This window comes from Rhyacophila brunnea, unplaced genomic scaffold, assembly GCF_057557595.1.
Source record: "Rhyacophila brunnea isolate RB1 unplaced genomic scaffold, BYU_Rbru_1.0 scaffold_21, whole genome shotgun sequence".
In the NCBI taxonomy this organism is placed as follows: Eukaryota; Metazoa; Arthropoda; class Insecta; order Trichoptera; family Rhyacophilidae; genus Rhyacophila; species Rhyacophila brunnea.
The window spans coordinates 12155272-12182425 of record NW_028232871.1 but is presented as its reverse complement, the minus strand read 5'-3'; the positions used below and the strand labels follow the sequence as shown (position 1 = coordinate 12182425).

The following is a 27154-nucleotide window of genomic DNA, read 5'->3' as shown; positions in this document are numbered from 1 at the left end:
TGTTCAAATAGGTCTCCCCAGTAAACCAGTAAGAAACGTATTATTTATAATATTTTAGGTAAGTTCTTGTGCATTATACCTACTGTCAGATCAATTATTATTAATAATTAGTATTTGTATCCGCTGTGTGACTAAATTATTTCGTTAAGTATCTTATTTATATATTACTAGCTGAGCCAGCTGGCTCTCGCCAGTCTGTCTCGCTAGGTCTTGCAGACAGCTTTTCGTCATAATGACATGGTGTTGGTTTGTAATATAATTGTAAAGTATGTATAGTCGGCGCCATAGTTTTCCCTTCGGGATGGATTTTCATTCACGTCTGACAGTTTGACATCTCGCTGATTTGTCAGTTTTACGATTTGCATGTCGTCACTGCCAATACAAATTTGGAGTCATATGGGTAGTCTATTCTCGAGTCTGGCCTACACAATATCATCTGACACCACTTCAGGCTGCTAGGCCTAGCAGAACAGCTGGCAATCGCCGATTGCTACCAATGCCATTTTAATTTTAATACAATATATGTATAGGTATGTGCATTTAAATATGATAAATAATTATACATCTCATTCATTCGAATATACAGCAATATTATGTGATTATCATAAAAATTCGGGTCTTTGGGAAAAAGGTTAACAGCATAAAAAAAATTTAAGCATTGTTTTGTTTCATTGTTCATAAAAAATAAATGCTTGCAGCCATATAATAATATTTAAAAATCAAATTTTGAATTCAAAATTAACCTTAACCAATATAGTTTCCCGGTGCGGGACATTCATATCGAGATAAATGTTGATAAATAATAAAGCAATACATATTATATATGAGAGGAATAGACCAATTCTGATAAGAATAGGAATTTACAAAACCTAAAAATGTGGAATCAGCTTAAAGAAGCCTTCATCCAGCAGTGGATTGATACAGGTTGATGACGATAATGACGATATAAATGGGTAGGTATATAAAATCATAAATTTAAAAAATATAGGAGTTTATATGACTAAGAAGAGTAGAATTAGGTTGGGATTACCTTCATCCAGCAGTGGATTGATCTTGGTTGATGATGATAATGACGATATTATGAATGGGTAAATATAATATCAGCAATTTTGATAAATATAGCAATTCATATGACCGACAGAAATACAAACAACTTAGAGAGGCCTTTATCCACCAGTGGATTGATTCAGGCTCATGATGATAATGGCAATATAAATAGATATAATATAATATCACCGATTTTGATAAATACATCAATTCAAATGACATAAAAGAGTAGAATCAGGCTAGGGAGGCCTTTATGGTCGATGATAAGGACGATAGAAATAGGTATAATATCACAAATTCGTTAAACGTATAGTAGTAGAATCAGGTTGCGGAACCCTTCATCCAGCAGTGGATTGATCGTGGTTGATGATGATGGCGATATGAATATGTAGATAAATATAATATCACCGATTTTGATACATACAGCAATTCATATGACAGAAAGGAGTATAATCAGGCTATGGGAGGCCTTTTATCCAGCAGTGGATTGGTTCAGTTCGATGATGATATGGATGATAGAAATAGGTATAATATCACAAACTCGTTAAACCGATAGTAGTAGAATCACGTTGCGGAACCCTTCATCCAGCAGTGGATTGATGATGATGATGATGAAATTCAAGACTGTCAAGAATACAATCAACGTAGAGAGACCTTCATCCAGCAGTGGATTTATTGAGGCTCGTGATAATAATGGCATTATAAATATAGATAGGTAGATAGTATAATATCACTGATTTTGATAAATATAATAATTCATGTGTAAGTAAGGAGTAGAATAAGGCTGAGGAGGCCTTCATCCAGCAGTGGATAGGTCCAAATTGATGATGATAAGGTCGATAAAAATAGGTAGATATTATACAATATCACAAATTTTGTCAACTGTAACAATTCGTATTAATTTCTTTTATTGTTTGCAATGGCAACGTAATATGACTAATTATTGTAATCTATGGAAATTAGTAGCCTAGGTAATTATTCAACAGCCACAAAGAAGTATTTAAAAAAATCAAATTTGGAATACAATTACGTTATCTATGGAATAATTGCATACCATCATACCATATAATCAATAAAATTCTCCATGATTATTAATTAATAGAAAACTCATCTTACAATAAAAATGTCTTGATTGAAATTGATTATTTAATATGCTAATAGAAATGTCACATTTTTCGATTATTCCTGCAAATTCTAAATTTGAATTCTGACACGTCAAATGAACTGGCTTAGGTGGCTCGCGAAAGAAAACAAATGACAATCATTAGTCTATTAGTTTGATAGATAAACAGCAGTGACGTGGTTTTAGCTTATATTTTCATAATAATTAGTGAGGAAATAACCATTTATTTCTTGTTTGTACGCCAATGTGCTGCTTACAGATTTGAATAATTTTGTGGAATATTAATTCAGATTTGTGAAATATCGGTTATATAGAAAGTATTAAGCGACAATATAATCAATTATTTGAGGTAGACGGACAGCAAGATGCGAAAATGTATGGTGACTGATATAAAACGCTATTTAAAAACGATATTATCTGTGATTGTGTCGAGTTTTATCAGATTGTGCCGGATTTAAAAAGAAATAGATTCGGGACTCCAAAAATTGAAGTGAATTCCTTTAATAATCAACAAAATGGTATTTAAATAAAAAAGTTGGTGCATTTTCCAAAATCTCTTAGGATAATAATATATGGGAGATAGGTGATAATAAATTAATTATGTTAATTAGAAAATATTACTAGGTAGCAGTGGCGAAGGGTGGACGTAGGCTGTTAAGATCCGACATAAAAAGTGCACACTAAACTTTGTCGGTCATACTTATTTTTTTGTTTTAATTGAACTAAGAATAAAATTTGTAGAGGTGCTGATTAGTTTTTAAAATTCAATTGAATCCTGCCTAAACCAAAGCATAATAGTTTATGTAATATGCTATGTCGATCCGACAACAATAGTGCACACTTTTTCAGTCATACTAAGACTATATGTTTTCGTTGAATTAAGAATACCTACTGATGGTGTCGGCTAGTTATTTTTAAATTTATTAAACCCTGCCTAAACCAAACCATGATCGATAAAAATATTCTTTTATTTACAAAATATTCTAAATTAAGTATGGTTTAATGGCATAATTTTAGATATTTTATACACAAATATTTTTTGACTGTTATCTACAATTGTTTCCGGAAACTTGTACGTATGCAGTTCGCCGTATAACACTTCACCGTGAAATGTTGTATCGGAAACATATGCCCGTATATTAAAGACCGTCCAACTTCTTTGGGTCGTAAAATTCATGTCTAAATAAAACACGGTTCTTGTCGGTTTACCCTTTACAGGAAGCCAGCAGCAAACACATTTTGAAAATAGCCGATATACTGGATTATGTGTCAGGTTAGGTTAGGTTAAGGTAGGTTAGGTGAGGTTAGGTGAGGTTAGGTTAGGTTTTCATTCTTGAATTCATGAATTTTGCCAAAATCGGCTATCAAAATAAAATTGAATTAAAGTTCATATTGAATCTAATAAAATTGGAGACCGCACAGTAGGTACCTACAGCGAACTGTGCTACGGTGAAATGTTTTACGTACAATTTACATGTAACCATAATATATAATATGGTAATTTATTAAGTGGGTAATTTATAGGTTAATTAGGTAATTAGAATAAGATAAATATTCATCAATCTTTTTTTTTCATGAGATCAATGGTAATTATTATGAATTTTTGAAACGATCGTTTTAAGACATTTTTTATGTTTAGGAAAATCTAACATTTTTCTGCTATTAGCTTTTTTCCTTCGTCTATTTGGGAAATCTTCGTCAACAAAACTGAGACGCGCAATCTAGTAGCAATGTAGTTGGTAAAATAATGAAGGATTGGGTTAATTTATTGTAGTATTAAAATTCAAAGCCATTATTGCATTATTGCCATTACAATACCAACTGTTGATTAAATAAACAGGTAATCTTACCAACCTGACGAAAAGAAATAACAAAAGTTTTTCATATATTAAATAGTTTTCCAGCGTGTTTTATAAGCATCAAATTCCTAGCCCCAACGCTCGAGTGTAAACTTCTGAGGTTAAGAAATACCTACCAGACGTTTTACGATATTAGGGGGACGTCACATCGTTGGTTTTGTAACCAAGTAACCAAAAATGGTGATGACGACATTAATATTGTTACCTATTCATTTATCATTCACATATTCTCCCAGTGGCAGGTTTAAGGACTTAGAGATCCGAGGTCCCCCACGATAAAAAAATCGGTGTGTGTACTTATGTACGCGCATTAGAAGTTATACTCTTTTGGCGTAACAAAACAAAACTTGTGATAACCTAGATTCTTCGACTAGCTCTTAACAATTATCGTGTTAAATTGCACACTCAAGAAAAAGGGCCGCTTGTTGGAGCGCTGTTGGTTTATTTATATACACGTTAGCTTATATTACTAAATTATATAATTATTTCTCGTTGTTTTTATTTTGAAAGTAGCAACTGTCACTCTGACGTTTAATCGTTTGTTTACGTAAGGAATCGCAAATGGCCGACAAGACGGAACAATTCTCCTATCAAACTTGCGTTTGTATACAGCTGACTGATACGCAGCTAACTTCATACTGTCGCGCACTTTCGTAATTTCTCAATTTCACTCTCTACCAAACGCCCCAAAAGAAGTATAGCTTCAAAAATATAAACAATAAATTCTATCAACTAACGTAACGTAGCAAAGACGACAATTCTATCTCTCTCTCTCTTATACTTAATTACATCCTGTAACTAACAATATTTTTTTTAAATGACGGTTGTGACATAAATAAAAATATTTGTGGCTTATTATCGTACGTACCTATCTGTTTGAATAATTATGTTATATTATTTGATATTCTTCACAGGAATTTCTTCAGCTTATTTTCTCAGCGCCAAAATGTCGCCCCATTTTTTATACAGTATTTTGTATCATCCGTGCACGTGTCGTTTCTGGTCACCATGGACATCGAAGGGCAACGGAAGTAAACTGGACATCGCGAACTCTGTTCTGTTAAACCTTTTACGTTAATTAATACATTTTGTTTTCAACCAGTGAACTGATTTTTTTAATGGAAAGATATTTTCGTTGTTACTAAGTTTAGGTAGCTATTTATATACATACCAAATGAGTGTCCTCGATTTGCCGCCCTTCAAGTAACTGCCGCCCCCAAGAGACGCTCAATTAGTCCACGGGACGTCACTGATTCTATGACTGGTTTGAACTGCTTCGAGACTCCTTTTAAATATTCCGGCGAATCGATTGCGTCATATGTAATATATAGCGGAATATTTTATACCCAATTTGTGAGAAATATTAGATATTTTAAGATTTTGCATTACAGCTTGTAGATCACTATTGTCACACAGCTACAGAATGATAAAATCCACAACCATGACGAAGGAAAATGCAAAGTAGTCAAATAATAATACACCGAACTCAAAATGCAACATAATAATAATATGTGGTAGTTAGGCTTAAAACAAAATGTTAATTCAATAATTAATTGTAAAACAATCTTAAAATAATGTAATTATTATGTTTTGGGTTAGATGTGTAAGTAAACTAACAAACACAAAGGTTTATAGTCACTTCTTGACAGTGACGCAGATGTGCTAAAGCCAGTAGTCGCGTCCCTTCAGCTTTTCCCGTGAAAACACAGATGCTACCCAATCAGTTTGTTTGCAGTAAAAGCCTCCGCCACGTTTAAGGGTCGTTGAGAATTTTCCGATATTTTCTCTCTGTGTATAGTGTGCGTACTTTACGTATCCACTACCTGAGTATCCAACTAATATTTGTAGTCGATGTTCACGTATTTTTTACGTACCTATCGAATTATATTATGTAATTCTGTTTTAAACTTATTTAGGTTTAGTACCTACGTTAAATCATTATTTCTCATATGACTTTATGACCATGCTTTCATCAGGATTCACAACCGAAAAACCTATGTAGGTATACTAATAAACCATGTCTTTTATTCAACGAATAATTGACAAGATTTTGAGAATGTAACATTCCATATGTGTCGCTAGATTTCAAAATCAGCCAAGTCCATAATAGATGAATAGGAGAAAAACAGCTTTTTGTTTTCTCATATACACAGTCACAAGGGTGAAAGTTTATATTATTTCGAGTAAGTATAGAATATTTAAAATTAATAAATTCCACATTTTGATAATGCAGAAATGTTAGAAAAGCGGTAGTTCTTCAGCAATTTACAAAAAAGTCAAAAATACCTAAAGGTGGACTTGGCTGATTTTGAAAAGTAGCGACACATATATTGAACATCTAGTAGCGAAGGGTGGAAGTGGGCTGTTAAAATCCGCCATAAATAGTGCACATCAAACTTTGTTAGTCACTCATTTGTTTTCATTGTACTAAGCTACAATAATTTACAGATGGTGTTGCTTAGTTTTTAAAAATCAATTAAACCCAGCCTAACCAAACCATAATAGTTTAGGTATAGGTACCTTGGGCGATAGTACAAAATTATGCAGACTTTTTCATTGATAATTATTTGTTTTCTTCGGATTAAGAATACATACATATTACAAATATTGTTGGTTCATTTTTTAAATTCATTAAGCCCTGCCTAAACCAAATTATAATAGATAAAAAAGTATTATTCTATTTATAAAATACCTAAATTGATGTAAGATTTAATTGTATAATTTTAGATATTTTATAGATAGACGAGTAGTTTTTGACTATTATCTATTATGTCTTGGTTTCGCAAGGTTTATGTAATTGAATTTTAAAAACAAACCAACACGATCTGTAAATTGTAGTCTTATTTAAAAAAAAAAAATAGGTACGTATGACTGACAAAGTTTAGTGTGCACAATTTATGGCGGATCTTAACAGCCTACATCCACCCTTCGCCACTGGAACATATATAACTTGAAACACCTAAGATATATTATACCCACTAAAAAAAATCATATTTGAAAAAAAATCGATGCTCGACGGGATTTGAACCCGTATAACGACTGATATCGCGCCAACTGTGCATTAATTATTAATAAAATAAAATTGTTAGGAAGTTCAAGTAGACGTTTTAACTAAAAATATTTGGCGAGAGCCGGGCGTCGGTTAGTAATTAAGGTAATCAATATTCCTTGATTTAATACACAAAAACCGATAGTCAATAATAACGCAATTTGATCAGTATTTCATGTATGACTTAAATTGTCGTAATTAGGCTCGTAGCATAATTGGTTAAAGCACAGTTGGCGCGATACCAGTGGTTATACGGGTTCAAATCCATCGAGGATCGTATTTTTTCAAAATATGATTTTTTTTCCTGACATTATTTAACTACATAACATTATCTTTATATCTATTTATTTTATTAGATTAAACTAGATTAAACTTTTATATCTGAGGTGTTTTCAAGTTATGTATGTTCTATGTATACTAACTTACGTCTTAATTCATTCTGTTATGTTTTAGTATCTGCACATAGGGCAAACGCAACTACTTCCATTGGTTTATCGCCACGTCTAGCGCCTCCCGACATGTGAGGCTCGCAGTTCGTAGATAACCTTTATTTATAGGAACACTGTAAAGTGATAGATGATTGACTACAGTGACGAAATCCTTAAAGTTGTGCTACAAGTGTACGGAAAATTACTCTATTTGGGTGTATCTGAAATACATGTCCAAGCCACGTGAAGCATCTCTTCGTGGGCTGACGTGACCAATATACTCATAAAATATGGCAGAGATAATCGACACGTTTCCGGTCTCCGATCGGTAATATTCCATGTCATACATGAGCACAGGCAGCATGCACGCTTTTGGTCTTCAGTTCTTCACATAATACCTACAACATTGACTTTCGCGTGATTCTAAAGTGCCTGAATGCCCATGCGGATTTCAAGCTCGCTGTCAAAACTGTCATCATCGGCAATGGTGGGACCTATGTTTTTAATCCTGGTCACAGCTTTACAATCTGACCACAGAGCAATAATAATTGTCAGCGTTTCCGCAACCAGACCAGTAGTGTTTGTTTTGATTGAGAATTACGACAATATCTATGGTAATATATTATGTACTGCATTAATATGAAAATAATTACAAGATAACCATATAAACTTGACTTGACTAGCTTAAACGATCAAAAAAAATTGTACTTGACATGTCATATTGATTTCCATAGTAACGCACGTATATATTAATAATTTAGTTGCTAAGACCCCAGACCCCTAGCAACAAATAATGGTGTCGAAATAACTTTTCATACAAAACAGAATTAGCTGAAAATGAATTCAATCCTTCTTCAAGATGGCTAAAAGTATTAAAAAAATGCATTGGCATCGTGTTCTGATATATTCTAAAAGTTTCAAATGTCTAGTGAGTCGGGAAGTTCTTTTCATACAAAACAGAATTAGCTGAAAATGAATTCAATCCTACTTAAAGATGGCTAAAAGTATTAAAAAAATGCATTGGCATCGTGTTCTGATATATTTTAAAAGTTTCAAATGTCTAGCTAGTCGGGAAGTTAGTTAAAAATTGATTGCAAGATTTGTACTGGACAAAGAACCACCGGACAAATAAGAATACGAGCTAAGAAAAACGTTGTAATAAGAACAATCTATGAACCTATTCATCGAGTCCGTCACGAGACGTAGGTACTGCTATTGTCACGAGTTCTTCACTCGACACAGTACATCCGTTAATCCACTCGAATTATGTCTCTCGGTCCATTATTATAATAATTAATCCCTTCATCATATGGATATCACAAAGACATCATTACCTCTCGATTATAATCTCACGTCGTCATCTTTATTATTGTATTCAGTGTATTCTTGTATCAACCAATAAACTCTGCTTGGTTAAGCATCACTTCCATCATCCAGCTCCAACATCACACTTCCAAATATAATATTGATTTACTATGTCAAGCTTTATCATTATATTAAGGACAATATTTTCCATATCTCGTTTAAATGCCAAAGAAAACTAAATGCCAAAAAAAGCAGAATGTTTTCATATATTTTTTATTTTCATTATATAATATTATATAACATACAACATTGACCTAATTATTACAAATCGAATAAATTTTATATCTATATACAAAATTATAAATTATTGCTTGACGTACAATTTTCAAAATGCCATAGACAAGCGAAATATGAATTTCTAAATAATGATTATTGTGTAATATAAAACCTACAATGGGTGAGCACTGAATTTTTAAATATATTATATAAGATTGTTATAATAATGTAATGTAATTTTTATATGAGCTATATTATGTACAATGCTGATATAATACATACAAAATAAATCTAGCTTATAAGAAAATTGTAATATACTTATATGAAAAGCCATCGAAGAATATCTACGATATATAGATGAAGCCTTAATATAATTAATATGAAGATATCTCTGTGATAGGAGCTAATCATATGTCATACAATTCGATAGACTGAGTGAGGTTACGTGACATAAAGTCCATACGAAAAAATATCACAATTCCTTGAGAAATAATCCGACACTTTTTTACGTCAAGATGGCACGCTGTTGTATATTTTTTTAAACCTTTGCAGATTGTGTTGTATTCTGTATTTATAATGCATTTCAACATATTATACGACATCTGTCGTTGGTAAGTTAAATTATTTTTATAGAATAGAAAATAATCAAGTGATTATATAAATATATCAATATGTAATTAAAAAATATTTTTCTTAAGAAGGTAGGCGTACATCAGGTGTAGCCAACCTTTTGCATACCATGCGCCAATTATTTTCACTGAGTTCAGATGTTCAGATGCGCCATATAACTCAAGCACCTTTTCTACCTTCTAACGTCCACGGCTGGGGTTGGAAAGTAGGGATAGGGGTAGGATCTGCTTTGATTAGGGGAGGAAAAGGAATAACTCAATCACACAATTAAATTAATCAATAATTTATGCCAGTTCAAAAAACACACTTTTATTGGAGCACCAATCTACAATAGTCAGAAATGATCTCTTGGACGAGAGGGTGATCGCTGTCGTGGACCCCGCAGATGGTACTACAGCTGCCGGAGAGTCTCGTTTGGTGAAGATAACTCTGGACCACAGTTGTTGCATGTGATAGGAGAGAGAGCGAGAGCTCTGAGTGCGATGTAGCACTGAGAGCTTTTGAGCGTTTGGATTTCGCTAGTCATTCAATGTTTGGTGTTAAATTTGTTACTGAGAGCAGCAGAGAATTCTTCAAATTGGAATCAGTTATTCGCAACCTTGCTTTGGTGTTGAAAATATGGAGATGGATTCAGTTATGGCGCCTACTTCAAAAGAATAAGTAGGCGCAAATATGCAATGCGCCACCTGTAATCATCCAATGTGCCATGGTTTGGCCACCACTGCTTTAGATAATCGCCTAGTATGGAGTCTTCGTCACTGATGTGAAGACAATTTTTATAAGTAAATTTTTCCGTGGTTCACTTCTTACAGTCTGTCTTATTTAGAATAGATGATTTATTGAATAAACAGAGTAACTCTATCACGCACGTTGTCCTGTCACGCCATTCTATACTTTGACTGTAATATCATGTACCTGCTATTATTTTTTGATCTTCTGTATGCATAATTATTAAATAATAATGTAGTTCTCTATCGAATTTCGGTTTACCCGAAATTATTTTGCCAAATCAGTCACGATGATGATAGAAGTAAGACATTATGGTCTATTATGAAAAAGAGCATCAGTAAAAATTGTAGAATCTTTTAATTCGAAATGCTATTGACTCAAATAAATTAATAAACTGACGTTTGGAGAACTAGGTAATATCGTCACCTCAATACTACAACTAGATAACTTGATTTTCACTGTTTTTTAGATAGCTATTGAATAATATGATTCTACATTTAGATGGCCTAATGTTAATATCCCGTGAGTGACTTTTTAAAAATTGTGCAGGAAGCTGAAAAATCTAAATATTTAATATCCCGTATCTGACTGTTAATAGTTCACACATATTGTTATAAATACATAGCATGCTAATAACCCGTAACGTAAAAAGTGGTAAAGCGAAACACATAACGCCTAATATAATGATAACATCCAATACAATGTGTTATATATAAAGATTAACATCCAAATTTGTTATATTACTTATTATTTTACTTTTTAAATAATTTGAAAGTGACATTTTCAAGCTGTATTCAACACATGTCATGCAATACGCTTGACAGCTTAAAGGCAAGATACGGGCTATTACAGGTTTATTCCTGCAATGTTCAGATACGGAATTTTACTAAAATGGCTGTATCATTTTTGTTAAAATAACTACAGATGCAGGAATTTCGCAGTCGATGGGCAGTATTTTTAGTACATAAAAAGTCATTTTCGTCGTATAGCTCAGATACGGGGTATTAACATTAGACCATCGATTTCCTTCTCTACAAAATGATAAAACTAGGTAAGTCAGAAGTAAATGGGAACTGTATTAATTTTGTGTTTGAAAATATTAGATAACTTTAAAACGATGCATTAAATAAATAAAATAATATATCTACAATATTTTTTCATACAATTGAACATTATTTAATTGTTCCCAATTAAACAAGCACAATTTTCTATTTTCATTTTAAATAATACTTATAGCCTAGATTTTCGTTAATCAAGTAAAGTTTAAATTTCATTTTCCTAACAATGACCAAATCGGAGTTATCTAGTTGTAGTATTGAGGTGACGATATTATAATAGTTTTAGATAGTGAATGTCTGAGGCACTAATTGATTCTGAAGAACCCCAAGATAAAAAAAATGAAATAATAAGCATATATTCAAATTACCAAAGTATCTGGCAAATGTAACAATATATCTCTTTTCTAGATTCACATTCTTTTGACCACGTCCGATCCTGTGGATCCAGTGGAGGTTTGTATTAACAGATTTTTGTTTTTACGAGAACTGGATGTTAGCCACTTCACTTGCACAATTTGTTAGGTCCATACTGTTGACTCCAAATCGTCACTGTTCTGGCAGAAGACACTAATTCGAAAAAAATGACATTTGAGTTAGTTATACCAAAATGTTCCTTATTTCAAACTTTACCGCCTGGAAAACTTCTTAATAAATAAACAGTCTTTATTTTAAAGTCATCCTTTTTACGATTACTTAATAAACTCACATTATAGACCATTTCAAACAATTTAACAACTTCAAAGTCAAATTACTCAAAACTAGTATTCTCCAGTTAGTGTGTTCTGCCAGAACAGAGACGAAATACACATTGAATTTGGCAGACCCAGGGTTCGAATCAGGGACCCACGACATTGTTCAGCCATCGTGGATCAAATCGATACCCCCAGTTCAATAGGGGAACAACTCATAATTTAAAGGTTTTGAGTTAAGAATGCCATTCAATGTAGAAAAGTCTTCTCTTTATAATATAGAAAAAAAAACAGTCAAAAATGTTTTCAATGTGTCATAAAATCGAATAACCCTTTCTGAGATTATTTAGTAATTCCGTTATATAATCAAATTTATTGGTTATTTCCTTTTTAAAATGTATAATTTAATTGTGCATGATGAATTCCACTAAATTAAATATAAAAAACATACACTTTCAACGAAATTACGGCTTTAAAATTAAAATGAGAATTACTGCAAAAAATTCAAACGCCACTATCTTGGAACAAGGTTTTATGAGTTGTTCCCCTATTGAACTGGGGTATCGAAATATTGTAACTAAATATAATTGAAATTCTAATGGATCTAAATACCTTCGGTCTATAGTATTAATATTATAAATATAATTGTATTATTATTGGAGATGAGAGTGATGTACCAAAAGTAGGTAACTCTCGAAATAATGTTATGGAGTACCTAATTGCAATTTGTAAGTTTGACATGCCCTCTAAAATTATTTGTGTTTTAAATTTTTATTATGTATTTATATTTCATACTCAATTATTTGTACACATCCTTTTGGACCTATTTTAAATCTTCTGAATAATCGATTGCATCATTTTCGTCAAATAAAACGCAGCTGGCCGTGAAATGATTTATGTATATAGGTTTAATATATATTTTATATTATACCTACCGTAATATATTATTTCACAATTTAGCTGCTTATTTGTTATATTAATTTATCAAAAATAATGCCAGTCACCGTAACGGAAACAAAGTAACCCGATCTCAAAAACAATTTTCATTACTTATGTACCCACGCTATATTATGTACATAAGCAAAGGCTATCATGTTTAACTTTTGAAGGCTTTAATGTTTAACTTTTTAACAATGTTCTTTTGAACTTGGAATGCTTTGTGGTCACGAGAACTAAAAAAAAAACAATTGACTCCATGGCTATGATGTTTTTTTAGTATTTATAAAATTGTTACATATTATGAATTAGAAATCTTTGATATTAGGTATATAAGGTTATTATAAGGGGCGGACTGGGAAGATCTTGGTTGGCCGACGAGTCCCAAATGTAATTTTTGCTGCAGATTTTCATTATATAATATCGACTGTTGAAAGGAAAAAAGACGTAATACACCAAAATCAAATTTTACAGGAGGCACAAAAATGTTTTGGTTTTCGGTTAAAATTCGGTTAAGTTAAAATACAAAATAGACATAACCATAAAGTGCATGATAATTAATAATTTGGTTTTTATATTCCTCATTCCTTATTAATTAATATTAATACTATCGAATTCGAATTTAAATTCTAATGGAATTAAGTTATGTACTATTTTGCGACTCGGGTTTTTGCCTTTCGGCATTTTCAGGCAGTATGTGTACTCACAAAAAGGCAAATACACACTGACAACGAATACAGTTAACTCTAACTTATATATCAAATTAATACAATAAAGTAGGTAAAAACTTTATCAACTAGGTACCTATTTAAGTCATGGATCACAATAAAAAATATAACAAACAAATTATGAATAGTTGAAGTGTTTGTAATGAACCCTTACTTTATCTTATCACCAATAATACAATCGATAAGCGTATAAATAGTCAAAACCTAATAATATATCATAACAACTCAAATCTATTAGAACTGATATTAATTATTGAGTTCATTAAAGAAAAATCAACAAAAATGATGGTTAAGTCGTTTTTCCCACTTTGCTTCCTCTTTTTTTTAAATCAGCTAAATTTAGATAATAAATCGGCATTTGTAGCTTACATCCGTTGGACACACCGTTTATTAAATTCAGTCGTGTACAACGTTATTATCCAATAAAACCTATTTAAAAAAAGAACTGAGGGTTACGTCTTTTTTCCTTTCTACGGTGGATATGATATCACAGAAATTTCGAAAAATATGAGATTAAAATTAATTCAGAGCAATCATTAATGAGAGTTTTCTTCTGGGTATGCTATCAATGCGTTCCCTGTCCATCCGGCGTTTACTTCTTCATGACGTGTTCATTTACAATCTGTCTATACTCGTAAATATTAATTCTCATGTTCCTACCAATATCACTTATAATTCTGCGGTATTCACGGTACCCCGTTGCGAGATAAATGATGCTGTGTATCGTGCGATTAACCTATTTGCTTGCACCATAAAGGTTGATTTTTTTTAAAACCATATAATGTTTGTAAAATAGGTTAAATTTATAATAATTTTTATCATAATTTTAATATTTATATAAGCATTTACTTCCTCTTCTACTTTCTTGTTATATTGTTTGTTATTAGTAATTACTTAATTTTTATAATTTGTATTTATTATACTGTATTATGGCGCGCTGGTCAATGATATGAATAAAATGAAATAATTTATCATAATTTTCGATTGTCATATAGTGTTTATTACAGTTTTATCATCTTCCAAGCCGTTCGATATTTAACAATAGGATCCATTCAGTTTCATGACATTTCATCAAACATTCGGACGTCTTTACCTATTACCTCGTCCGGCCACGAGAATAATTAAATATTTTGTCGTAAATTATTTACCTTAATAAATATTGTTGTGGCTTTGAATACATAATTTATATTCAAAAAATCCAGAGCGACGCGCGCAAAATACCGCGTTTTGACTTTACAATAACCAATATCTCCCAAATGTCTCTAACATGTTCCTACCGTCCTGGAAAGGACAAAAAAGGAAAGGAAACTACGTTTTCTCACACCCTCTCCAAGGAGTGCCTGAGAGTACATATATCAATATATATATATATATATGTATAAAATATTTTTTGACCGATTAATTAGAAAATATCCCAGGCCTGTCTCAAGTCTCCAATCCACCCCTGGGTGTTATATGTAACATTATACTCCTTCGTAGTTAGCTTAAATTTCCATATTATCTGTTGTAAATAAGCTTTAATTTTGCTTATGTAAGCATTATAGAATATGACTATAAATAAATCGAAGGTCCAATGAAATTTGTAAAGAAAATTTATTTTTAAATATTTTTTATGGTATATATGAAAAAATATCGTGAAAATAATCGTAAACAATGATAATGTGGATGTGTTTTATAAATGCCTCAAAAGGTTTTCTTTTAGGATTAAATATGTTTATAATTTAAAATTATAACTCTGACATTATAGGTTATAATTATTGTTCTAATGAACAGTGTGTCTAATGCCCTCGTCAAAAAAATAACACAGAATTAATTAATTTGTAACGGTATTTCACGGTATTTTTTGAGGTTACATGTAAGTTGTACGTAAGCAGTTCATCGTGGGACACTTATTCGTGCGCCGCAGTACGTGAAACATTAGTTCGTATAACATTTTATCAAATGACGAGTTCTTCGTTGAACATTTCACCGTGGAATACATTTGTACGTATCTTACAAAATGCGGCAATATTTTGTAAATAATAATGTTCCAATTAGATTTACCCTAATCTAACCTAATAAAGACACCTCCACATGTTGTAGCATACGTACAAATATACTCCACGGTGAAATGTTCAACGAAGAACTCGTCATTTGATTAAAATGTTACGCAAACTCATGTTTTACGTACTGCGGCGCACGAATAAGTGTCCTGCGGTGAACTGTTTACGTACCTACAAATTTCCGGATACAATTTTTTGATTCGTAGTATTGCCACTCATGAAAAAAAACTTACTGTTACTTTTACTATAATTTAATAATATCAAAGCGATATGTCACAGCACCACTATATTAAAATAACATATATAGTAGAGTACACACTCAATAATCCGCCGCTCGATTATCCAACTATTAGCCGCCGTTATTTTTACAAGTTGAAAGCACAGAATCAAGCTCCATAATTCGCCGGTATTCGATTGTCAAATTCGGTAGTCCGCCACGTACAAGTATACAACGCAGGTGAGACGGGTTTATTTTGGAAACTTCTCCTTCGGAAAACGTGCGTTCATCGCGAAGAAAGTAATGTACCAGGGAGGAAAGTGCTCAAGGACCGCATCACAATTATGCCGTGCTCCAATGCAACCGGGACACACAAAATGTAGCTTTTGGTCATAGGGAAAGCCAGGAATCCTAAGTCATTCAAGAATATCTGCCTCACTGAACTACTGGTTGTGTCAAGTGATTTACTGTTTAATATTTAGTTAACAAACTTAGTTTATAAATATGTTATCATCATCATCAGCCTGAATCTATCCACTGCCGGATGAAGGCTTCTTCAAGCTACTTTCAATTTTCTCGGTCCTGTGCGTTGCGCTGCCACGTACTTCCGCAGAACTATATCATTTCATCGATACAACGGTCTCTAAGTCTACCTTGCGGACGTTTTGTATCTCTTGGATACCACTGGATGAATTGTCTCTTCTTAGAGCTATGTGTCCAGCCCATCTTCATTTAAGGCTTTTAATGAACTTATATTACATCGCAAACCCTTGTCTGCTTCCATATCCACTTATTCCTCTTTTTCTCCTTTCGCGTTATGCCCAGCATGCACATCTCCATACCACGTTGTGCTACTCTAAGTTTCTGGATCTCTCTTTTAAGATCTCGTAAGACATTATTCAGGCGGCCAAAAGCACTCCAGCCTAGCTTTACTCTACGAACAATTTCATCAAATATACATCCATCTATAGACACTTGTTGTCCCAGATAGTATGTGTATAGAATATGTATAATTTAGTTAATACTTGATTTTGATTATAAATAAAACGGTACTTTGCTAGTACAAATTTCTCAAACAAAAAACTATTTTTACGAAATATCTGTTTTAATTTTTCCATATTTTGTATATATGTACTATAATCCGTCGCTTTCACTAATTGAACACTTGTCTGGTTTTTGGGGTGGCGGATTACTGAGAGAGTACTGTAAGTACTAAAATTGTTTTTTTCTTTACGCATCCAATACATGATTGAGGTAAGCTATATAACAGATGGCTAGTCTAAGGATTTCAATCTTGGAGAGTTTCTTGTCAGGCGGCAGAGTGGGCAGGAGACGCCGAAGTTCGCAGAAGGCTGCGTTGAAGGCCTCCACGCGCACCCTCTCGCGGCAGGCGTGTGCCGTGCGGTACTTCTGCGTTGCACGTCTTCTCCTGCGACGCTCCTCGCGGGACAGCGAACCCCCTTCTACGCCTCTGAAAGGAAAATATAATATGATATTAAACTTCTGAAGTCAATACAACACAATAGTCTTGGCACGATAGATGCCACTATATTAAAGAGAAGGAGAGAGATGTTTACCTTAATATATTAAGAAGAACTAGGAAACAATGTAACTATCATGACTTCCTTTTCTGATATTTGAAAAGTGTCGATAACTGGCTAAGTACGGAGCCATCTATAAATACATTTTTGTATTATAACCAGGGATCGAAATGGACCGGAGGGAAGCTCTGGTTCGTGAAAGCCTAGAGATTATCGCTCCATCTAATGGAAAATTTAAATATTGCGTTCCGATTTGTGAATTATTAAAAAGTCGTTAAATTCGCTTACAATATATATTATTTTGTTAAATTTCATTGAAAACTTGAATAACGGTTAAAAATAATGTGGTAATTATGCCGCAGATGTCCGTTATGTTATGTTTTTTTTTTAGAATTATTAATAACCATGCCCTTGCTTTTTCGTACAAGGTGGTTGTACGAAACAATCACAAACACCCAGGCTTTGAGAAAAACACATAAATGTTTTTGTCATGACCGGAAATCGAACCCAGAACTCTCGGGTGGAAGGCCAGCGCGTTACCCACTGCACCACGAGAGCCTGCTAGGTTATGTTATGTTAGGTTAGGTTAGGTTGGGTTAGGTCTAAAAAAAAGTTATAAAACTCATGCGGGCATCTGCGGCACCTTTACCAATAATATTTGACTCTCTCACTATTTATTTTTATTTTATATTTCTTTAGATTCTCTTGAGAATGTCTTCTGTAATGAGCGCGAAACGTCAAAGAAAGAAAGAGGAAAAACACGCGGTGAAAACAAAAAAAAATATTACGATGGTAAAAAATAATATTTATGACACTGATGTTCGCCTGTGGCGCTGAAAATAATCCTACATCATTTTAAAAGCTGTTATTCGTTTGACCGCCTGAGATTGGCACACTTATTTATATTTAATATACATTAATATTCCATTTCTAGCGCTGATTTTTTGACTGTTCCTAGACTAGAAGCAAGTTTATAAAAAAAATCTACACCTAACACACCACACCATGTTTTAAACTAAATTCTAAAAATGTTGTACGTATGTAGTAAAATAGATATTGGCAGAAGTTTTTTTCTGTGTCACTAGCTCAAATATCCAAAGTCCATTTGCATGATGAAATTTCTTCAATCCACACCGGGACAAGTTATTTTATCTGAATTGGATTTTGACAGCTCTATCAAGAAGTGTGTCATACTTCATACCATAATATGGTATGGATATATTATATACTATATACAGTACATACATAGTATATAATACGTTCCACCTTAGCTTTATTTATGGCTATCCAATGCAGTAAAATGTGAAAATATCAAGTATAAAAAAATATATTTTGACAGTTCATTTCGCCAATATGATGGCTGTATGTTATAGTTTGTTGACGTTTAGGTTATAATATTAAGAGGACTGATAATATTAATTATAGTTGCCTCATAGTTTATTAAAAAATTCTAATTATAAGGTTAAAAACAAGAAGAACTATGATTGCTACTTTTTTTCTAAATCCAAAAGGAAAATTTCTAATATACTACACCAGTGTTTCCTGACCACAAATGGTGTTGTCGCCCATTTTAAAATACATTATGCCAAAAACTCCAAGCAAATCGTCATTCAAAAAATTAAATACACAAATATTATTACTCTTATAATGCACCTCTGCGCATCTATTCTATACACAATACTGCTTTCGGCTGCTACGTCAGCTATATAGGGTAGGTTTGTATCGAATTAGCACTTATTGTAAAAATTACAACTAAATTAATAACGATAAGTGCTAATACTTCAATACAAACCTACCCTAGATAGCTGACGTAGCGGCCGAAAACAATCTTGTGTATAGATAAGATGCGCAGAAAACGGACTTCAACAATAAAGCTGTCAGTTTATTGATAAATGTCTCATTTGATACGACAGTTAACATTATCCATATATTTGCTCGTCTTGTAACTAGCAGCTAGTCCATCTATCTACATGTAAATTGTACGTATTACATTTTGCCATATCACAGTTCACCATAAGCTGTCGTCGTACCGGAAAAGTTGACCATATAGCATTAAAATTTAAAAAAAATGCACGTTGTTCGTGAAGCATTGCAGGCAGTGATGTCCCAATTCTATACTATAGCATTATAAACTGGGACACATTGTCAAACCGGGACAAGTTCGGTCAAATATAAATGGTAATGCCTGGGTAAACATAATATTTTCTTCAAGTTATATCATCATTGGTCTGTTTCAATACACTGCTAGATGGAAATCTCTTTAAGCTCTTCTCGGTGATCAAACAAGTGAAATAAAGGGGAAAATAAATGAAATAACGTTTATCTTGTCTTCTGCATCAGTTTCTTTAGTAGATAGATGGCATATATGGTGAAACTTGTACGGATTAAAAAAAAAAATGGTGTGTATTATTACCTTCTTCTGGAGAGCTGCAGAGCCGGTTCTCTCTGCATAGCAGCTCCACCTGCCGCCATGTTGATTTTAGTCTTCAGTCTGGTGGTAGAAAATAAACTCGCCGTGTCTACAATCAGTTTTGCTTCGTGTAACAACCCATCATATTACCGATAAAACATAGTAGGCTTGAATCTGCGGACAAAATAAAAAAAAATGTTTGATTTAAGGCTTGTTAATATTTATTCTACTGTAATACTATTCTTATCTTCTTCTTTCGACCATGTCCGATCCTAATAGGATCATATGGGCCTCCACAGAGTAGAGGTTTGTATTGACAGATTTTGTTTTTTACGAGAAATGGATGTCAGCCACTTGCTCAACCTATTAGGTCCATACCCTGACACACACACATTGAAAAACAATATGGGTACATGCCAGACCCAGGATTCGAACCTGGGACCCACGGCTTTGTAGTCCAACGCTTAAGCCGCGTGGCCACCGTGGGTGTATTACTATGTAATACTATAGTCATCTGATAAAATCTTGAGTTTACGATATTTTCAACTACATGGGCCTATGAAAGAGAGAATATGCTCGTTTATTATCTTTGTGTATATACTATATGCGTAGGTGTTGTAGGTAATACAAACAGTTCATTATAGTTTCTGACTAAAAGAAATGAAAATATAATTAATATTAAATTCTACAGGTTTTATAGAAGGTTTGTCGATAGTTATTTCGGTTGTAACACCATTATCAAGACTATTCAGATAGGCTGTTTGCCTTTGCTTAAATACTATACGCATAGATAGAGACAGAATACATTTTTTTATTCGTTCAAACAATATTATGACTTTGTATACTTATTATTAATTGTAATATTATTAATACTTTGAAAACCCTAAGTGGGTGTTCAAGTGCTTTGGTTATTTCTTGACATTCAAGACCCATAACCCACTTAGGGCTTTCAAAGTATTAATAATATTACAATTAATAATAAGTATACAAAGTCATAATATTGTTTGAACGAATAAAAAAATGTATTCTGTTTCTATCTATGCGTATAGTATTTAAGCAAAGGCAAACGGCCTATCTGAATAGTCTTGATAATGGTGTTACAACCGAAATAGCTATCGACAAACCTTCTAAAAAACCTGTAAAATTTAATACTAATTATATTTTCATTTCTTTTAAAATGGAATTTTACCAAGTAAATGCTAACTCAATTAATAGTTTCTGACTAGCTATAGTCAAAACTCTTTTGTTACCTCAACATTTTCCATTAATTTCCTTTCTATAACAATTCTTTGCATTGCGATTATTCTACCAATTCTATCAATATTTACACAAATGCCTCTTTCATCAGTTTTATTCCACATTTCCAGTAAAACTTTCCTCGGGGGTCTTCAACAACCCTCGATACTGTGTTGTCCCAAAGGACCACTAAATATGACCCTTCTTACATATAAGGCTGGATATTTCTTTCCCCGTATGACACACGAAAGTCGATACATATTTTATCGATAGTGATTGTCAGGCAGTTATTTTACTCATATTTTTGTATACTAATTTAAAACCATCTCCACCCTACCTAATAAATATGTCACAAACTGGTGAAACAATGAAATCTATCATTATGACTGTGCATTTCACGTTGTATTGAGAGTGTCTGGAATTATAAACTTTTTCAAACAGCTTTCGTCGCCCATTGGTATTGGTCACGGCGCATAGTTTAAAAACCATAAAACGATTGACTGAAATCTGACGATATTATTAATGTTCAGTTCTATACTCGAACAACATCTTCTTGGCTACGTGTTAAAACTGTGAACTAACAAGCTCCTCCCATTTAGTCGACAACAGCGCCTTCCGGTTTTTGCCTAAATCTTCTTGTAGAAGAGTAGTTGTCTTCAAGAATACGAGAAATAACAGCTGACAATAAATATAGTTTACCCTAACAATCCTAACATAGTTCATATGAATGTGCGTATTTACTTTGATTTTATCAAACCCTTTGGGGATTGACTAAACCGATTAATTTCGTTCACCCTTTACGGATTAAACAGGTGGTTCTTTTATTTTTTTCGAGGAGTCGCTTCAAAGGGGTTGAATGCCAATACACATTAATCTCCGGAATTATTAATAAAAATATACTTATTATAATATTATTATTCATGTTTTAAAAATGCGTAGATATAATGTAAATCGTTAGAAAAATATCAGTCTGACCAACGTCTTGTGTAATAGCATCTGTCCTGATCCAGATTTCCCTCTGATTAGCGACGGACAAAACATCGAGAGCGTCGACAGTTTCAAGTACCTGGGGGTACACATCACGGGAGATGGCATTTTGCAGAAAGAGCTCGCTATCCGAATGGGAACGGCAGGAGCAACATTCAACTCGATGCGGAATGTCTGGAACTCACGATTGTACTCGGTCAAAACCAAATGCCGCCTATTCGACGCTTGCATTCTGACGGTGCTGCTTTACGGTAGCGAATCATGGCACCTTACGAAGGCTCAGAGCAACCGTATACTGAGCTTCGAAAACAGATGTTTGCGACGAATACTGGGTGTGCGGTGGTATAACTTTAAGAGCAACGAGGAGATACGAGAACGCATCAAGTAGCCTCTCATCACGCTGAAAGTGAAGAGGCGACGTTGGACCTGGCTCGGCCACGTGCTGCGGATGCCAGAAGAAAACTTCAACCTGGCTTGCCTGTTCTTCAAGCCGACCGGATTCCGGCGTCCTGGAAGGCCTCTAAATACAAGTGTATACAGTGGAGCTACGGGATGCTGGTTTGACCTGGAACGAAGCAAGAAGACTGGCGGGTGACAGGGATTCTTGGAGGCGGCGCGTGGTGTCCATATGCTCCAGTTAAGAGGCGGATATGGCAAAAGAAGAAAGAAGAAGAAGGATATTGAAACTAATCCTCAGTGTTTAGAGCTAGCTATTCTGTTATACAAAAGTTCATGGACTCAAATTCCCGATAGACGTGTTAAAATTAATGTAGTTTTTTATATCTAAAAATTCCATTTTTTAAATCCATATTTCACTAAACTTGATCATTACCATATACAAAAAAATATTCAATACTTACGATACGTGTTTCACCTATTAAGAAAACGACACCAACTCTTAGTAGGGACATTATTTATCCAGATTTATTAAATAATATATAACATTAATTAATAGTGTTTAAAATCTTAATTGGTCCTGACTCCTGACTTTTTAATAACTAATAATTATTGCTATCTCCACTATTTAATTGTACATTTATATTTTAAGATAGATTTTGTAAATTATCATATAAATTGTAAACTATTACAAGGTGAATCTCTTGAAGGGTTAATTACTGGCACTTATTACTCAAAGAATAGTAGTTAAGTATGGCCATTTAAAGAATAAAGTTAACCATTAAGGCTATACTTCAGCTGGGGCACGGTCTAAAACGATCGTGACTACGCGATGCGAAGATTGTGCAAATGACGCGTGCAGAACAAAACATAATTTGTCATAAAAAGTCACCATGCGTCCATTTAATGTCATGTTTATTGTTCTATTAATAATAATAATAATATATTCATTGACATGGTTTCTTTTTTAAAGTAAATGGGTAACGTTTTTTGGTCATGATACACGATTTAAGAATTGATTCCCCCATCGCCATCACAAAACAAATTGACGTGTTCACAGCTCGACTTACACTCTCCGATTGCCAGCCAGTCCAAAATTTCGTCGCACCTATAGTTGAAAATTATTTGCCGTTTCACTGAAGTACCGTCTTAATATAAAATCACTGTAATTAAAATTTGCTTTAAATAAAACACACTTTATTTAATAATATAACCAAGTTTTAGCGCCTTAACGTTTTCAACCACAGTACAGATACGATAGACATGTGAAAGCCAGTATACATATATCAACACTTTGAAGCTAATTTCGGTTTATGATTTAATGACGGTCAGGTCATAATTCCTTAAATATTACCTATATTAAATGCGCGTTTTGTTTACGTAACAAACTTTAATGTATATTATGGTACAGAAATACATATTATTTAATACGTATTTAAGTTAATCTCATATTCTGACTTTCGCATTTACCCCGCTTACGACTTATAACTTCTTGTCGCTTCAATCGTAGGCTCCCAAACTATTCCGGGCACGTAACCCATACCCAGACATTTAATTCTGGCAATTAACACCGGGTCTCTCGTGTACAACTATAGCTACGAGTGCTTACTTAAGAGTTATTGTGACCTGTCACATCTAAAAGTGGTTATGCGCCTAAAGATTATAATTATTAGAATCGTTAGTGTCCATTTGTGTCACCCGCGCTGTATTTTGACACTGCGCGTCAGAATATTAAAGCAAACATTGGGCGATGGTTGCGTCAATTCACTAGAGTTCTACTGGAATGGGCCTTGCGTGTCGTAGAATGCCGAGAAGAGTGGGGCCTAACCGTTGAGAAGGCTGTTCGACCAAATTATCCGTATCAGTCATAAAATCCTAATGCAGAAGGAGGAACTGTTCAATCACCTAATTAATTTGTATTTTGTTTTCGTTCTTGGGGAAGGCGGGTCCGGAACTGAAACCCCCTTATTTTGTATGTCGCTACTAGAGAATCCAATCCCGAGCCAAAATTCTGATCCCGGGATTTCGGGATTACAATTTGACAATCCCAGGACCCCGGGACTGGTCCCGGGATTGGCATTTTTTCCCATTATTAATATAAAAATTTTATATTTACAAATAACATTGATAAAATCAGTCAAAAATAAATATAGTATAATTTATACTATTTAAGACATTTATTGTTAATATTGTATATCTACGTTCAATCTTGGAAATACATAAGTTTAATGGAGTAAATAATATTGTAATATAAATAATAATGTGAATTTAATATGAGATTGCTGTTTCTGATAGTAAAGACTTAATGAATGGGTTAGAGAGATTTAAAATAGTAAAGCAAATAATCATGGTGTACTTATGGCCTTTCCGCTTCATTAATCTAATTTGTCCAAATATGAAACTGCCGTAAAACGTGTGAGATCATGGTGGAATTACTTTGTTAAAAGTGCGAAGCATTGTTTTTCCAATCTTTCTCATTTTTATTAATTTATGTGAAAAAATAAAATGAATTGGAAACTTACACATGGGCATAAATCAAACTTCATTCAAACTCAGTTTATTTCTACTGTTGTTATTTGTTATTAAACGTATTTTTTCTGCTATATTTTAGTTTTTATTTTATTTTCCATAAAAATTGATAAAAAAAAATCAATCCCGAAAGTTTCGGGATTATGTTTATCAATCCCGGGATTCATAGGTATCGATAATAGCTCGGGATCCCGGGATCGCGGGATTCGAGATCCCGGGATTGGAATCCCTAGTCACTACTGTCCTTCGGCATTGTTAGTCTTAAATACCATATTTATTTCAATAGGAAATATATAAAATCAATAACATTAACGAATATTATTTATCGATATTTGTTTATTACGGTTCTTGACCGGCCATTGATGTGTTAACAACCCTTGACTGATTGTTTATATTTCCGATTACGTATAATTTTCTCTAATACGAATACTCTATATGACTTTATTATAAATATTTCTTTTATTACACTGAGTCAAACAAAAGTATCTCATTTTAAAATATGCCAGGGAAAAATCCAACACATTCTGCTAACTTTTTTAATAGGAAAAGTATACTAAATATATATGAAGCTACGGCAAGGTTAATGGGGAATGTTTTAGTTAGAAGTTTTAACAGTTGTTTCTGGCGACAAACTCATCGTAAGATAATTCACTTTAATGGCCCCACAGTTTTACCACAGTATTTATAAGTAATGTTTATTATAGTTATGGTTTTGAAGTTCCCGTATGGTAAAGATTGGCTGGTGGTAGTAGCTGTCACCGTTTTCAAGGGGCACCAGCGTGGAGGTTCTTTACACGGCCCACCCGAAGAAGATAGACTTGATTGGGTAAAGCCAGCAGGGCATCTCCCACCCGGAGCCAGTCTCGGGTACCGTACATGGAAAGCCATAAACAGACTGAGAACAACGGCAGGGCACACCCGAGACAACATGGTGAAGTGGGGGTTCTCCGATGATCAAACCTGAGAGTGCGGTGAAATGTAAAGCACGGAGCACCTACTTTCATGCAAGGCTTGCCCACTAAAGTTCTGATCAAGTTGAATGTCGTTTTTCTCGGTGTTTAAAATGTTATCAGACTGATAGTCCCATCCCGTAGCACATTTTGAGCCTTTAAACGGACATTGTCAGTTAGCAAAATCTGCCGAAATCACCAGAACAATGAGATCACCTCACGTTGAACTGCACTGCATCGACACTTGCATGACTCAATACACATTTTTATCATCTTCTACATGCCTACACTTTTTGACTGTCATGTAAAAATCAAGTTTTTTTTTGTTTTTAGCGATTGCACTATGTATTTTCTATAAGAATGTTGTCTAATATCTATGGTCTGCAGGTTGGATTCTGGTCAAAATATTATCTATGGATGTCATGTCGCAAGCCATTTTAACGCACGCACGCGTAGAAACTCTAAACATTAATTGAAATTAGCAGGAATAATTAATAATAATTCAAATTACTAATACATTATAGTTGGCAATCTTCATCAGTGTCTCTTCAGTGAATTTACAGAGATGATGATCGTTCAAAATATTCTGCAAAATGAAGAAACCATAGACTAAATTTTTCGCCGCGACAGCGTGACAATAGACAAAATGCACCTCAATTTGATTCGCGCTTAAGCTGCAGTTCGACGAGATCCTACAGGGCGAGGAAAATGGTGTTGCATTCGCAAACTTCTGGAACGACACATTGTAGCTATTGAAGACCCGTCGAAGACGATTATAGTTATTAGTTCAATAATATTTAGATTATTTTTGCACCTATTTCGTGAAGTCATTTGAAATTCCAGTACACTGTCATATGGGTATATTCTCTTACGTGATATGGTTATAAAGTGTGCCTTTGATTCCAGTAAATCTCGGTTAGATCAACATTATTTGACATAAAAGATGTTGCCAAACGTAAGGGACATAAATATTTAATAGTGTACCATTG

The 27154-nt window shown here is 33.5% G+C and overlaps 1 protein-coding gene across 1 annotated transcript; it reads right to left on the bottom strand.

Moving 5' to 3' along the window:
* Nucleotides 1-17346: 17346 nt before the first annotated feature.
* Nucleotides 17347-20129, bottom strand: LOC147070722 (helix-loop-helix protein 1-like). Its single transcript, XM_085949240.1, has 2 exons — nucleotides 20071-20129; nucleotides 17347-17587 (listed from the first exon to the last, which is right to left on the bottom strand). The coding sequence occupies exons 1-2, from the start codon at nucleotides 20127-20129 to the stop codon at nucleotides 17347-17349; spliced, it is 300 nt and encodes a 99-aa protein (XP_085805366.1).
* Nucleotides 20130-27154: the final 7025 nt, after the last annotated feature.

Excerpts from the sequence above, each read along its gene's own strand:
- LOC147070722 (XM_085949240.1), bottom strand. The coding sequence starts at position 20,129 with ATGGCGGCAGGTGGAGCTGCTATGCAGAGAGAACCGGCTCTGCAGCTC. Across the intron at positions 17,588-20,070 it reads CTGCAGCTCTCCAGAAGAAG|AGGCGTAGAAGGGGGTTCGC; the intron begins GTAATAATACAC and ends TTTTCCTTTCAG.